General features: G+C 38.3%; 1 protein-coding gene across 1 annotated transcript; it reads left to right on the plus strand.

Moving 5' to 3' along the window:
• Window positions 1–449: 449 nt before the first annotated feature.
• Znf197 (zinc finger protein 197) lies at window positions 450–16,248 on the plus strand. Its single transcript, XM_076844438.2, has 7 exons — window positions 450–535; window positions 4,444–4,513; window positions 5,203–5,672; window positions 6,886–7,045; window positions 7,622–7,713; window positions 8,001–8,127; window positions 10,508–16,248. Exons 3-7 carry the CDS (start codon window positions 5,283–5,285, stop codon window positions 12,826–12,828), a joined length of 3,090 nt encoding a protein of 1,029 aa, XP_076700553.2. The 5' UTR covers window positions 450–535; window positions 4,444–4,513; window positions 5,203–5,282; the 3' UTR covers window positions 12,829–16,248.
• Window positions 16,249–16,251: the final 3 nt, after the last annotated feature.

The following is a 16,251-nucleotide window of genomic DNA, read 5'->3' on the forward strand; positions in this document are numbered from 1 at the left end:
GTTTATATTCTTTTAGTGATATCCCAGTTCTGGTTTGAACTTTAGCTTCATTCAATTTAAATGTTCTGCATTTGCTGGCCATATACAACTGAAAAGTGTGTGTGTGTGTGTGTGTGTGTGTGTGTCTGTCTGTCTGCCTGCCTGCCTGCCTGCCTCGGGGGTGGAGATGCAGGACGCGCAGTCGGCTAATTTTGGGGACCAGCAATAGACATCTTTCAAGGGTCAAACATCTTGTGATTCCTCGAGGTATCCCCAGCCTTGTAACAGAAAATTGGCCTACAGACTAACAATCTGTAGACCCATAGGCCTAGAAGCTCCGCCCCTCTTCGCCTCTTCTGGGGAAAACCACGGACCATAGAGACGTGGCTTCATAGAGAGTCGGCGATTGGGGTGGTGAGCAACCGGAAGTCGGGATGTCCCGGGCTCGGCCATTATTTTGGGACTGGTCGGGTGCCGCGTTGGGTTCTTGTGTCATCTCCTAGCGGCCTGCTACCGAGGCGACAGTACCCAGGGCTAGACTTCGAGAGGAACCCTGGTGAGCGGGGTGGGGTCGGGGTGGGGTCGGGGCGGGTGAGCATGCGCGGAGGGAGGTTCGCGCCTTTGCCCGCCCTCCGGAGCGCTGACCCTCATCCCAGACGCTCCTCAGCTGGATGCCGGGTCAGCTCCGGGGTCAGCGCCAGGGTCAGCGCCGTGGCCTGACTTGGGCACACGGCCGGCGCGGGAGAGGTGTTGACGACCGGACCTGGGTCTGTACGTGGTGATGGACTGGTGTGGAGTCAAACAGGACAGCTGCCTCAATAGCCAGGTTCCCCAGCTCAGGCCTTTCTGCTCTTGCTCAGTCTTCTCTGAGGCTGATGCTCATTAACAGTTTGAAACTTCCCTAGAGCAGTGGCCGGCCACTGCTGGAGATGCTTTTGTTTTGATTTTTAGGCTGGACCAGTTGCCATCTTTTACTTTTGTAATATATCGGTATTGGAAGAGCGGAACCGTGTATACTGCTGTTCTTTCAGAGAACACAAATACTAAGACTGTAAACTCAGAATACATGCTGACCTTTGCAGAGAAAAACAAAAAGTCACTGCCAACCTGTCAGTGACTATGTATGGCCATTGCTTTTCTCTTTTTGCAGCTTGCCAGATTAAAGTTTTATCATGGATTCATGTTTGGAAACCATTGTTTTAGAACAGCTGTTGTTTGGGTTTCATAAGTAGATAGAATTGTTTTGGACTTCGGAGTTAGGTTCCTGAATTCACAATTTGCTCCCAAAACTTAACTGAGAGGACATGTGTGAATCCTCTGTATCTTTTATTTGTAATTTCTGCTTCATAAACCTTTTGTGAGAAGCAATGGAAATCTGTTTAAAATAAATTATTTTTATTGGTAAAGTACATGTGGATAGAGTACTGATAACTTACTGTAGGAAATTATTTAACATTCTTTTAAAAGACTCCATTACATCACTCTTAGATTGATCACCAAACACTGCTAAGTTTTCTCAATTGTTTTATCCCTGCTGCTGCTGCTTTTAGAATTTAATCATTTGTTTAGACTGTTGCAAAAACCTAACTGGCCTTCCTGATATATGAACCTCCCTCCCCCATCATTCCTCCCTTATCAATTCCTGACTTCATATAAGATTCCCTTCAGGGCCCAGAGTGGGAAAGTCTGTGTAACCATGGCATAAAACCCAGAAGCAATAAAAAGAAAAGATTAGTTGCATGGCAAAAACATGATATGTAAAGTCACATGATCTGTGACAAAGTTGCAAAGACACAATTTGCAATTCCCATCGTAAGCAAATAAATGATTTTCCTATGATACAAAGAGTACACGAATTAACAAGATCCAGCACTCAATAGAATCATGGGCAAAATATGTGAATAGTTAACAAAACAAAATGACTCTTCACCCAAAGGACCAGTTAAAAATTTGGCAGAGATCCCAATCTTTGACAGTCACATTGGTGAGAGAGTGAGGAAGCAGGCATTCCCTCACAGTTCATGCTGTGAATTGTAAATTGTGATTTGGTACAATCCTTATGAGGCCTAATGGTAAGATCAGAATTTAAAATGCACACAACTTTGGACCCAGTAATCCTGCTTCGAGTAATTTTTCTATGTGTGCCTACACACATGCAAATTGATGTGTGCCCTCACACGTGCAAATTGATGTATGCCCAGGGTTATTAATGATAATATTATTGGTATTAGGAAAAAAATAAAAACTGCCTAAATGTCCCATAAGTGGATAAATAAATTATAGTGCATCTACAAAAACGAGGGGGAGGGGACATGTATGGACAGGAAAATTGAGAAAAGGAAAACAGCACATTATTCATGGTATTCTACCATTGTGAAAACAGGGAAATGCAAAATCTTATGTGTATATGTGTATGACACAAATAACTAGAAAAACTGCATAAAAAACTAACAGGGAGAGGGAAATAACACAGCAAGTGTTTTGTAATTTTAAACCAAGTAAATGTTTAACCAAGTAAATTTGTTATGTTTTTAAGAATAAAAGGGGAAAATGTGGGATAAATTCTAATAGTTGCCCATTGCTCATAGGACATGATCTCTCCTTATTCTGCCTCTCAATACCTGTAATCTTTTTTTCCTGCTCTATACCTGTAATCTTTTTTTTTTTTAGTTTATTTTTTAGGTGTAGTTGGACACAATACCTTCATTTTATTTTTTTTATAAATAAAAACCCAGGGTCTCGCACATGCTAGGCGAGCGCTCTACAGCTGAGCCACAACCCCAGTCTATATCTGTAATCTTGCCTCTGAAGTTTACTTTACTCTTCTGGTTTGCAAAGCCCATTTCTTTCTTTCTTTTTAAAATTTTTTTAAATATTTTTTCCTCTTCTTTCTTTTTTTTTTCCACCTCTCTCTTTTTTGTGTGTTTGTGTGTGGTTCTGGGGATCAAATCCAGAGCTTGATCAAATATATGCTAGGTAAGCACTGCAAAGTCCATTTCTTCCTTTTTTTTTTTTTTTTTTTTTTTTTTTTTGCTGGTACTAATGATTGAACCCATGGCCTCACACATGCTAGGCAAGTGCTCTACCACTAAGCTATTCCTAAGCCCTATTAAAATTTTTATTTTGACACATTTGCCAGGTTGGCCTTGAAATAGGCAATCCTCCTGCACCAGCTTCCCCAGTAGATGGGATTACAGGCATGTGGTACAATGCTCAGCTCTGGAAAACCCATTTTTAATAGAGGGATATATGCTGTTACTCCTTGATTTTGAAAATGCAGTATCTTTCTTCCTGGAATGGCTTCCCTGATTTTTTTTTTCTTCATTAAAGCCCAATCTAAAATTACCTTTCAAAAATACTTTCTGTCTTTATTCTATTAGTTGTATTTACATATTTAATTAAAATTGTGTTTATATTTCTGCCTCCCTTGTTTAGTTATTTTTAAATGTCTCTGTTAAATAAAATCGATGAAAATGCTTTCATATGTCACTGGTGGTGATGTAACTGCTATCACCTTAAAAGATTAAAAACATTTGTATCTAGAAATTTTTCCTGAAGAAATAATCAGCTATGAAACCCAAAATTCATCAGCAAGGATATTCTTTGTAGCCTTATTTGTAATAGGGGAGAATTACAAATAATCTTAAATATCTAGTGATCAGGGAACTACTTAAATGTGATTGGACTCATACAGCTCTCAAAAGCAACAAGCAGTACTTAATGTCTTTTTCACAACATACTGTGTAAGAAAAGCAAGTTGTAGAGTAATATAGTCAGATCCAGTCTTGTGATACAAATTGGTACGTTGAAAAAGGCCATACTCCAGAACAATAGCAATTATTATTTTCAGGTTTCTTTTTTTGCATGTTTCCCAGTTTTACAAACTTTCTGTTTTATAATCAGAAAAATAAATAATAGTTTTAAAGATCAGGTGACTTCTAGAGAGCAGTAAGCCTAAGTTCTATATAATGAAATTTTAATCAAAGTTATCCAAATATTTTAACTGAATAAATGATTATCAGATAATTAATTAGGTAGTACATACAGCAAACTACATAGAAATCAATTCAGCCTTTTTTGTTAATTGAATTTTAGAATTTTTTTCCATTATAAGAGTTAAAATCATGATTACTTGTTGACTGTATAACATAGGAAGGAGTGCTCGTTATAGAAAGATAACTAACATTTGAATCTATGTATCAGGTATTGTTCAAAACTTGAAATGAGGGCTGGGTATGTCTCAGTGATAAAGTGTTTCTCTGGCTTCTGTCTCCAGTATCACCAGAGAGAGAGATAGGGAGGGAGGGAGAAAGGGAGGGAAGGAAGTGGAGAGAGAGAGAGCGCTTGAGAAAGAGCGTAAGATTAGGGAATGAAATTGATCAAATTATGTTATCTTTTTTTTTTTTTTTAAAGAGAGAGTGAGAGAGGGAAAGAGAGAGAATTTTTTTAATATTTATTTTTTAGGTTTCGGCGGATACAACATCTTTGTTTGTATGTGGTGCTGAGGATCGAACCCGGGCTGCACACATGCCAGGTGAGCACGCTACCGCTTGAGCCACATCCCCAGCCCTCAAATTATGTTATCTGCATGTATGAGTATGCCACAATGAAACCTACTATTCTGTCCAATTATGCACCAATTAAAAAAACAACTTGAAATGTATTTAGACATCATATTCTCACAACAACCCTGCAATGCTGTAAAGTAGGAATGGCTATTATCCCTGTATTACAAGTCAAGAAACTAAGGCTTGGGCTGGGGGTGTAGCTCAGTGGTAGAGCACTTGCCTAGCACATGTGAGGCACTGGGTTCAATCCTCAGCACTGCATAAAGACAAATAAAGGTGTTGTGTTCATCTACTAGTAAAAAATATTTTTATATTTTTTAAAAGAAACTAAGGTTTAGGAGTGAGGTAATGTGTTCAGATTACAGAAATATCTAAAAAGATATTACAGAAATATCTAAAAATCTAAAATGGTAAATAGTTTATTGTAATTAAATGGATGAGCTCTTATGAATAAAGACCAAAGGAATTCCAAGTGTTTGGTTTCAGGAGTATTGTGTCCTCTGGCCTTAGGCAGAGGGTTTGTATTAGAGGAAGCACTCTCTGGAGCGTAGCACTTGCTTTCAGGATTCTGTTTATTACTGGGAGTTGATGGGGTCTGGAAAACTTGGTTGTTTCTGTGGGCTAACTTTAACAATGATTTTTTGAGGTCTTATAGATGATGTTCTCCAAGTTCTAAGGAAGAAATCAAGCAAGAATTAAGGGGACGTGGAGAGGAACCTTTCTAAAAAGGCAACAATGACGAGAGAAAATTGGGCCCACAATGCTCTGAGACAAGAGGGTCTTGTGAAAGGGAAGGATGATACCTGGAAATGGGGAACCAGCTTCCAAGGGAGCAGCTCCTCTGTTTGGGAGACCTCTCACATGCACTTTAGACAGTTACGTTACCATGAGACATCTGGACCCCAGGAGGCTCTGAGCCGGCTCCGAGAGCTCTGTCGCCGGTGGCTGAGACCAGAAGCACGCACCAAGGCTCAGATCCTAGAGCTGCTGGTGCTGGAGCAGTTTCTTAGCATCCTGCCTGGGGAGATTCGGACCTGGGTGCAGCTCCATCGTCCTGGCAGTGGCGAGGAGGCTGTGGCCCTGGTAGAGGAGCTGCAGAAAGACCTTGATGGACCAGCACTAAAAGTGAGAAAGGCTGGCAGTAGGGAGTGAATGGAGGGAAGAAAAGAATTGAGGTGGGGCTGGTGGGTGACCCTGTAATTTTCATTAATAATTAGCAACTTAATACAAATTAAAACAGGTTCATATGCTATTCAGATTACAGAACATATTTGTAGAGAAGTGGATTTATGATTGAGGTTTTTGGATCCAATTCAATCAAAACAAAAGCATTGTTTCTACTTTACCACCCTAGATGAAACCTGCTCATGCTGAGTCTAGTTGAACACCTTGAAGAAGATGATAGTTATAAGTATTCCCCTAAACAGAAGCATATGAGCATATGTGCTATTTCTATAATTCCAATTGAAATGGTGGTAAAAGCTTAGAGCATAAAAGGCATAGGCAGAACGAAGCTTTCCAGATCTAACCAAACCTCCCCTTGTGTCCCTCTTACTGAGAATTCTGCAAGACAAGGGGATAGGTTGAGATATTTGTTTCTGATAAGATTTTACATTCTTGACCTTTAGATTGGGACTTTTAAGATAACCTCTCGTGTGTATAATTTTTTTTTCTATAAATCTGTAGCCCACTAAAAATATTTCTGTGAAGAAGTCTGAACCATAACTCAAACTTGGCATTGGCCACAAGGATAGGCTTATTTGTTTTAATCATTAAAATGAAGAAGTTTAGAGCTTATATCTTTACAAATTATTAACCCATCCTTTTTCATTTGAGAGACAGGAAAACTGAAACAGAAAAAGATTCTGTGGATTGCCTTAGGTCAGACATTGAGCTAGCAGCAAAGCTAAGTATCTAGCTGCCTACTCCAATGTTACTTGTGTTGGAGCAGGAAGGAATAAGTAAAGGGGTAAATAAATAGAAGAGATGTGATTGAATCCAATTCTGATAAAAAATTAAGTCTGAAGCTAAATCCATGCTCTTAATTACTGCTTGTTACTTCCATTCCCTCCTTAACCCACACCCAGGTCTGGCTTCTGTTGCCACCGTTCTGTACAGTCTCCTGTGGGAGAGGTCACCAGTGCCGTGAGGGGGCTAGAGGGCAGCTCCATTGTTCTCAATGCAAAGCTTTACTGCTGGTTTGATGCTCCATATTTGAGGTGGGTCTTTGTGATCTTGCAGTTCTAGATTGAGGGCAGAAAGAGGTCCATAATGGTTAGGTGAGTCCCTTTTCTAGAGATACAAGAAGAACTGGCTTATTTTATTTTGCTTTTTTCAGGGTCCATTCCTTGTCCAGGACCAGGACATTCTCCAGGAGGGGTTGAGTACTCCAGGAACAGCATTTGTTCCTGCATCTCCCAGCAGCCATTTATCTGCTGAAATTCATCTGAATCCTCTTTCTGACACAGTGGTGTTCAACCTCCAGGATCCTCCACATGGTACTCATTTTTCTAGAACCCTTTGTGTGGCTCATCTCCCTGCTTCCAGAATGTCTCTCTGCATGATGCTAATGCTGAGTTTGGTTGAACACTGTAAAGAGGAGAATATTTTTTAAGTGTTTCCTAAACAGAATTCCTACCCTATAAGGGAATCCCTTATAGTGACAGTCTCTTTCTGCTGTTCTGATGGTTCTCTCTCTTGTCCCTTCCTAGGTTCTTCTGACTTGTATCCATTCTTATTGCTATAATTCTGTTTTTCCAGCCCTGGACATGAGAGTCACTCAGAAAAGGGTTGTAGGTCATTTTGTAGACATCATTGCTTAGACTTGGAGTTCTCGATCATTCTGGTTTTTATTGTTTTTTGTTGTTGTTGTTGTTTGTTTGTTTCTGTTTGTTTGTTTCTTTTGTGGTGCTGGGGATTGAACCAAGGGCCTCATGCATGCCAGGCAAGCACTTACCACTGAGCTGTATCCCCACCTCTCTGGATCATTCTGAATTCCTAATTTGTAGAAGATATTAGACTGGGGTGGTAAGCCAAAACAGCAATATTCTTACATGAAGTTTGTTCTTTCTCAGATTCTCCTGCCCCTGAGGCTTCTGCCCTATCCCAGGAAGAGAACCCAAGAAATCAGTTAATGGCACTTATGCTCCTAACTGCCCAGCCCCAGGTAAAGTTTGCCTCCTCTTTCCTTCTTGTCTGAACTGCGTTAATTGTTGCTGAAGGGTCCTCTCTCATCATGGTGCTGGAGTGTCCCATCATTTCCCATATCCAAATCAAGATCCATGCTTTTGGAAAACCGACCTTGTGGGGTCGCTTTATGTTTCCCTGATATCCAGGGCTCTCCTCGTGACCTGACAATGTATATCTTCCCCAGAAGTGAAAGGAACCTTTTGATAGGGGAGCTCCTAAACATTGGAATCTACTCATACCCATAACACAAACCTGTTATTTCAGGAGTTGGTAATGTTTGAGGAGGTGTCTGTATGCTTCACTTCAGAGGAATGGGCATGTCTGGGCCCAATTCAGAGAGCCTTGTACTGGGATGTTATGCTGGAGAATTATGGAAATGTGACCTCTCTAGGTAAGGACGTCTTCCCATAATTCTTACCTTTATCTTATCTGTTTTGATTATAAAAGTAGTTTATGCTTATTTAAGAAAACAGACTATTAGTCCAGCAGCTGGGGAAGCTGAGTCAGCAGGATCGAAAGTTCAAAGCCAATCTCAGCAAAAGCGAGACACTAAGCAACTCAGTGAGACCTTGTCTCTCAATAAAATATAAAATAGGGCTGGGGATGTGACTCAGTGGCCAAGTGCCCTAAGTTCAATCTCTGGTACCCCTGCAAAAAAAAAGAAAAAGAAAAAGAAAACAGACTATTAGAAAGAATATTCACTTCAACCTCATTATTTGCAGACAACTGCTGTCAACATTTTGATATATCCCATGTGTTTTTTCCTATGTGTTTAGAGGGTTTTTAAATATGTTGTTCAGTGTATATTGAAAAAATACACACACACACACACACACATACATGTATATACATTTTATAGTTTTCTTTCTTTGCAGTCACTATATTGGCTACATAATTTGTACCATAATTTAAATTTAGTTAGCCATTTTCTTATTTTTTTCATATTTTAGATAATTGCTGTCATAATCCTCACCTTTCTTTATTCCTTCTTATTTTTTAGAAGTACAATTGCTGGGCCTATGTGATTGATTTGCTTTAAGGCTTTTGCTTCATACTACCAAATTGCTTTCCATAGTGACCCATACCCTCTCTACTCTTCTCAGCAGTTCTTACAAATACTCCTTTTATTCTGCTCTCATTTGTACTTAGTAATCCCATTGTTTAAAACTGTTGCTAATTTTTTAAGGTTAAAAAATATAAAGTAGATTTCTTTAATTAGTAATAAAATAAAAATATTTAAAAACTTTTTTGCTGGGTGCAGTGATACATATCTATAGTGCTAAATACTTGGGAGACAGAGCCAAGAGGATCATTTGAGATCAGCCTAGGTAACAGAGAAATCCTGACTTGAAAGAAAAAAAATTCAGCCATTTGTGCTTCCAGCAAACTTTAAAAACATGTATCTTGTGGTGTTCCTGTGAAAATGATATGATTCTGCCCACAAATAATTTATCATGGTTTGGGAGATGATTATAGAAAGAATAAACAATACAAGGCAGAATAAAATAATTGGTGCAATAGTGACATAAATCTGATATGTGGAAATACAGAAGATAGAGCAACCAAACTCATTCCTGGAAACCAGGAAAGGCCATAAAGGAGGTAGCATTTGAGGTGTTACTGGAAAAGTAGGACTGTACAGAGAAGTAGACATTGAGAACTGAGAATCAGCCACACAATTGAATTTTGCCTGGAATATACATTATCTGTAGTACTAGTTTAAATGGCTGCATAGTATTTCATTATCTGTTGACAGTTTTATTCTGAGTGTTTCCATTCAGGAATCTTACATACCCTTTCATTTTTTCTGTACTGCATTTTTCTCTGTGTTTCAGGCATATTTTAAAATCACATTTGTCTAGATCTTATATACTTCTAGTGATATTTATTCTTTAGAATTAGTCTTCTCTAATATTTTCTAATTGACTTCATTTGCATATAGAAAGTGCTGATGTTTTTGTATATTAATTTTGTATCTAGCAGCCTTATTATTTTATTGTCCATAGTAACTTATACTGTGTACTTTTACACTTATGAAAACATATTCTTTTTTAAAAAAATATTTTTGAGTTTTAAATGGGCACAATATCTTTATTTATTTATCTTTATGTGGTGCTGAGGATCAAACCCAGTACCTTGCATATGCTAGGCAAGTGCGCTACCGCTGAGCTACAATTCCAGCCCTGAAAACATTCTTTTTTGGGTGGTGGTACCAGAGATTGAACTCAGTGGTGTTGCATTTCTAACAACCAAAACACTCAAGGTCACTCCAAGTGAACTAGGCTGCATGAAATAATCACACAAGAGACAGAGATACCTTTTTCTTTGGGTCCTGTGATGGCTCCAAGGGGAGAAGCCATTCAAATGAGGCAATGGGTCAGGTTTCAGGGGGTTGAGTCTAGCATCTTGATGTCTGCTGTCAGCAGGCTGACTGAACATCTAGAAAGACCACACCCAAAGGCAGAGCAAGAGAAGGGGACACACAAAGGGAGCTTCCATGGAACATTCTATCCTAAACAGGGCAAAGGGGTAGTATTACAAAAGAATAGGTGAGTGTAGCTCAACCCCATGGGTGACATACCTACCACAGAGCTACACCCTAACCCCTAGATGGATACTTTCTTTGCCCCAGTATTGGGAATCAAGGCCAGGGTCTCACACTTTCTAGTCACTCACTCTATCACTAGAAACATGGTTTTAAGAAACTTGAAGATCTTATTCTCATAAATTTAGGAACCTGATAACATTTGTGTTTTAATTTCTTTTACCAGAATGGGAGACCATGACTGAGAATGAGGAGGTGACATCAAAGCCAAGTATTTCTCAAAGAACAGATGCTCAAAAAGGAATATCAAAAAGACTGCAAGGCTGTGTTTCTCAGGTCCCTGGTTTTGAGGAAGAATGTGAATGGCAAGTTTTGGAAAGTCAGTGGGGAAATGAAACAGGAGAAAGGGTAAATGCAATGAAAAAAGGTTCCCTGTGTGAACAAGACAAGAAGAAAAGGACTTTACCAGAAAAACGGGGCCAGAAGTGGAAGGAATTTGGAGAAAGCTTGACATTAGGTTCAGCTGTTTCTGAAAGTTTAATAGGTACTGAGGGAAAGAAGTACTATAAGTGTGACATATGTTGTAAACATTTAAATAAAATTTCACATCTCATAAACCATCGGAGAATCCATACTGGTGAGAAACCTCATAAATGTAAAGAGTGTGGAAAGGGCTTTATTCAGCGCTCAAGCCTTCTAATGCACCTTCGAAACCATTCTGGGGAGAAACCATATAAATGTAATGAATGTGGAAAAGCATTCTCTCAAAGTGCTTACCTTTTAAACCATCAGAGGATCCACACTGGGGAGAAACCTTATAAATGTAAGGAATGTGGAAAGGGCTTCTATAGGCATTCAGGCCTCATTATACATCTAAGACGCCATTCAGGGGAGAGACCTTACAAATGTAATGAGTGTGGGAAAGTTTTCTCTCAAAACGCTTACCTCATTGACCACCAGAGGCTCCATAAAGGAGAAGAACCTTATAAATGTAATAAATGCCAGAAAGCTTTCATTTTGAAGAAGAGCCTCATTCTGCACCAGAGAATTCACTCTGGGGAAAAACCCTATAAATGTGATGAATGTGGAAAAACCTTTGCTCAGACCACCTACCTTGTCGACCATCAGCGACTCCATAGTGCAGAGAACCCTTACAAGTGTAAAGAATGTGGGAAAGTTTTCATTCGAAGTAAAAGCCTCCTTTTACATCAGCGAGTCCACACAGAAAAGAAAACCTTTGGTTGTAAAAAATGTGGGAAAATTTTTAGTTCTAAGTCAAACCTCATTGATCACAAGCGGATGCACAGCAGAGAGAAACCTTACAAATGCACTGAATGTGGGAAAGCCTTCACTCAGAGTGCTTACCTTTTTGATCATCAGAGACTCCACAACGGAGAGAAGCCCTATGAATGTAATGAATGTGGAAAAGTTTTTATTCTGAAGAAGAGCCTCATATTACATCAAAGGTTCCACACTGGAGAGAATCTCTATGAATGTAAAGACTGTGGTAAGGTCTTTGGTTCTAACAGGAATCTCATTGACCATGAGAGACTCCACAATGGGGAGAAGCCATATGAATGTCGAGAGTGTGGGAAAACCTTTATTATGAGCAAGAGTTTCATGGTCCACCAGAAACTTCATACACAGGAGAAAGCCTACAAATGTGAGGATTGTGGGAAGGCTTTCAGTTACAATTCAAGCCTGCTCGTACATCGAAGAATCCACACTGGAGAAAAGCCTTTTGAATGTAGTGAGTGTGGAAGAGCTTTCAGTTCCAACAGAAACCTCATTGAACATAAGAGAATCCACAGTGGTGAAAAACCCTATGAGTGTAATGAGTGTGGTAAGTGCTTCATCTTGAAAAAAAGCCTCATTGGACATCAGAGGATTCACACAAGGGAAAAGTCTTATAAATGCAATGACTGTGGGAAAGTCTTTAGTTACCGCTCAAACCTGATCGCCCATCAGAGAATCCACACTGGTGAGAAGCCCTATGCATGTAATGAGTGTGGGAAAGGCTTCACCTACAACCGAAATCTTATTGAACATCAAAGAATTCACAGTGGGGAAAAAACATATGAATGTCATATCTGTAGAAAAGTTCTTACCTCTAGTAGAAATCTTATGGTACATCAAAGAATACACACTGGAGAGAAACCTTATAAATGTAATGAGTGTGGAAAAGACTTTAGTCAGAATAAAAACCTTGTTGTACATCAGAGAATGCATACTGGAGAGAAGCCTTATGAGTGTGAGAAATGTAGGAAATCTTTTACCTCCAAGAGGAATTTAGTTGGTCACCAGAGAATCCACACAGGGGAGAAACCCTATGGGTGTAATGATTGTAGCAAAGTTTTTAGACAAAGAAAAAACCTCACTGTACATCAGAAAGTTCATACAGAGGAAAAACCCTGTGAATGTGGTGAGGCTGAAAAGGAATTTTCTCAGACTTCAAAACTTCATTTTCAACAAAAAGTCCATACTGTGGAGGAATTCTCTTGGCTAAAAAATGCCAGTGAGTCTAAGATAGAGATTCAAAAACTCTAGTGGAGATCTGGCATTGTGGCTAAGTGGTAGAGTACTGCCTTGCATGTACAACCCCCACCACTGCAAAAAAGAAAAAAAATTAGTGTCATTCGTACAATGGAATAGAATCCTATTTAACCATTAGATGAATGATATATAGTTTTATAAGAAAAAAATCATGACCATTTCTTATGGACAAGTGAAAGAAAGTTAACCTAGACCTTCAAGTGTAGAAAAACGTAATCCAAATTCTAGTTCAAGGATACTGTATTCCAGATCATTTATTATGACCTTGGAAATAGACCTTGGAGCAATTGAAGACAGAAGAAACTGGATTTGGGTCTTATAAGAGATAATGGTGCAGTTGTAAGTGATAGCAAAAATGTCTTTATTAAAGTGGACATTATTTCTGAAAATATGTATACTATACAGTTTAAAGATAGCATTTCTGCTACAGAATGTCTGTATAGATAGTAAAATCCAGACACTGAGATGTGGAATTCAGTGGGCAAGAGATTACCTGGCTCATCCTTAAGACTAGATGTAAAATTAGAAGAGCTAGGTTTGGATTTTCTTTCCCTTACTATGTTAATGTTAAGCCCACATCTAAGCCTCAGAATGCCTACCTCACAGGGTTGTTGTGAGGAGTAAGTGAAAGGATGTTTGTGAAACCATTTTACAATAAAGTTAGATGAGAGAGAGAGGTATGGCCAGAGTCTAGGACATGGCATAATCTAAGTTTGTTCATTAAGTCAATATTAGAATGAAGAGGATTCCTTGAACCTCAAAGATAGTCATTTTTATGAGGGGAAGTATGATGGATAGCTAACTTTGGGATTTAGTACTCTAAAGACTTTTGAAAAATACAATTTTAAAAGGTCTAAGGGAGTTAATGTATAAAATGTCTACTTTGTTTTTATGGAAAATATATTATAGCCAGCCATTAACAGTGATGCCAAGGAAAGCTATTTGTTTTTTGATCTTTGAATATGGAACTTAATAGAACATCAAAATTGAAGGACAGTCCTATGTTGCTTTTTCTTTTTTATTGGGAGAAATACATAACCCCATTAGCTGAGCTGATGATCCTTGCCACAGCCATTTTCCATTGTAGTCAACATTTAATTGTTGCTGTCATGTGATAAATTGTCACTTACAAAAAGACTTTCTGTCCCAGCACTTAATTTACTATCTAAATTTTTACACAGCCAAGCCTTCAAGTTCTGATTAAGCCAATGCAAAATCCACTTCTAGGCAGCCACTGCCCTTTACTCCCTGTGAACCAGTTGTTCATTCAGCTCGTGCCCTATTGTACATTTATTTGGGTTAATTCATTCTGCATTCCTATATTTTATCTTCTAATTCTCCAAATTCCAGTTTTGCAGGTAGAATGTAAATATATATCAGGATGGTGTTTTCTAATACAAGCAATATCAAAGTGGTATGTTGATTATGACATGTTATTAATTCAACCCCAAAGCTCCTTTGAGGGCTGGTTCCTCATTATACTGAAATGTATACTGAAAACTGGAAGGGACCCATAGTTTGAACTCTTTAAGATCTGGATGAATCAGGTTCTGCCACTTGCCTTGGACAAATCACTTCTTGGAGACACGATTTCCTCATCTGTCAAACAGGAGGAAAAATATCTACCTCACAAAGTTGTTATGAGGTAATGAGTATGAAAATTCTTCCTATTAATGCTATAGAAGAATCACCATAGCTTATATAATAATTGCAAAAGGACATATTTTAACAAAGGAGAGAGCTAGCATTTACCTTGTAACCAAGTAAAAATACAATATAGCTAATTGAGCCCATATGATGTGCCTCCTCTTGTAGTGTAATAAGCCAAAAGATCTTTAGCCTGATTTTAATCAAGTTTCTTAAACCTAATTGGCAGTTTGTAGGAAATACAGAAAGCATAGGGATAATATAAAAGATGCCATAAGAAACAGAAAATTTCAGAACATGGGATATTAGAAAATTGCCCTGGATTCTTCAAAAAGTCGTGATATAAAGAAGAGTGATCATTAATGAAGCTATCCATAAGGGGAAAACCCCTCACAACTTTGAGGACTAGGATTAAGGAAAGAACTTGCAGATGTCATCAAAAGCATGTTTTGTAAAAGGGGAAAATGATCAATCGGACCTCATCAAAATTAAGATAACTTTTCTCTACAAAGATACTTTTAAGAGGATGAAAAGACACTACAGACTGGGAGAGAACCATTTGCAAATCACATATCCATCAAAGGATTTGTATCTAGACTACATAAAGAACTCTGAAAACTTATTGATAAGAAAAATTAGAAATGCACAAGATACCAACAGACATTTCACTGTAGATGGCAGATAAGCAAATGAAAAGATATTCGACATTGTCCATTAGGGAAATGTAAATTAAAATCTTGAGATACTTCTATGCACCTATCAGAATTAGCTAACTTTTTAAAATAAAGTGATTACACCAGTTCTGACAAGGATGCCGAGAAACTGGATTTCATACATTGCTGGAAATGCAAAATGGCACAATCACTTTGGAAAACAGTTTGGCAGTTTCTGATAAAACCAAACATGCACTTAACTATATGCCTCAGTAATTCCATTCCCTAGCATTTGTCCCAGGAAATGAAAGCTTATGTTCACAAAGACTTGTACATAATGTTCATACAATCTATATTAATATTCAAAACCTTTAGGTATCAGGTGGTTAAAATAAACTATGGTATGTCTATACCATGGAGAACTTAGTACTTGGCAATAAGACAGATGACCTACAGCTTGTCACAACTAGAATGGATTTCTAGGGAATCCCATATATTAGGGATGGTGTGAGGGAGAGGATTGGGATGTAACTATAAAAAGGGTAGCACCAGGGAAGTTGGTGATGGAATAGTTGTGTAATAGTGGCAATTACACAAATCTCATGCAATTCAATGACAAACGCATAGGCACACACTGTACCAATATATGCTTGCCGATTTTGACATTGTAATTTCATAAGATGTAACCATTGGGGGGGAACTCTTTGCAACTTCCTGTGGAATTGTCATTTTAACATAAAATATGAATACACAAAAGAGCCATAACTAAAATACAGTGTTGTGAAACTGAATTGGAAAAAAAAAACAACAAAACAACCTTTGAAATGTGTTTCAGTACATTAGGAGAAATTTGAATACTGACTGTATATTAAGTGGTTTTAGAATATTACTGTTTTCTTACGTGTGATGATGGTGGTGTTAGTTTGGAGAATATTCTTAAGGGATGCATGCTATTTGGAATGAAGCGCTTTGATGTTTACAGCTTTCTGAAAAGATAACCTTAAATAGAGATAAGGCAAACATAGCATAATGTTGTTGAGCCCAGATGGAAGATACGGGTATTCTTTATATCATTCTCAACTTTTCTGTACCGTTTGATATTTTCAAAATAAAATGT

Source organism: Callospermophilus lateralis, chromosome 1 (genome assembly GCF_048772815.1).
Source record: "Callospermophilus lateralis isolate mCalLat2 chromosome 1, mCalLat2.hap1, whole genome shotgun sequence".
NCBI lineage: Eukaryota > Metazoa > Chordata > Mammalia > Rodentia > Sciuridae > Callospermophilus > Callospermophilus lateralis.

Excerpts from the sequence above, each read along its gene's own strand:
- Znf197 (XM_076844438.2), top strand. The coding sequence starts at position 5,283 with ATGACGAGAGAAAATTGGGCCCACAATGCTCTGAGACAAGAGGGTCTT. Across the intron at positions 5,673-6,885 it reads TTGATGGACCAGCACTAAAA|GGTCCATTCCTTGTCCAGGA; the intron begins GTGAGAAAGGCT and ends TGCTTTTTTCAG. Across the intron at positions 7,714-8,000 it reads TCCTAACTGCCCAGCCCCAG|GAGTTGGTAATGTTTGAGGA; the intron begins GTAAAGTTTGCC and ends CTGTTATTTCAG.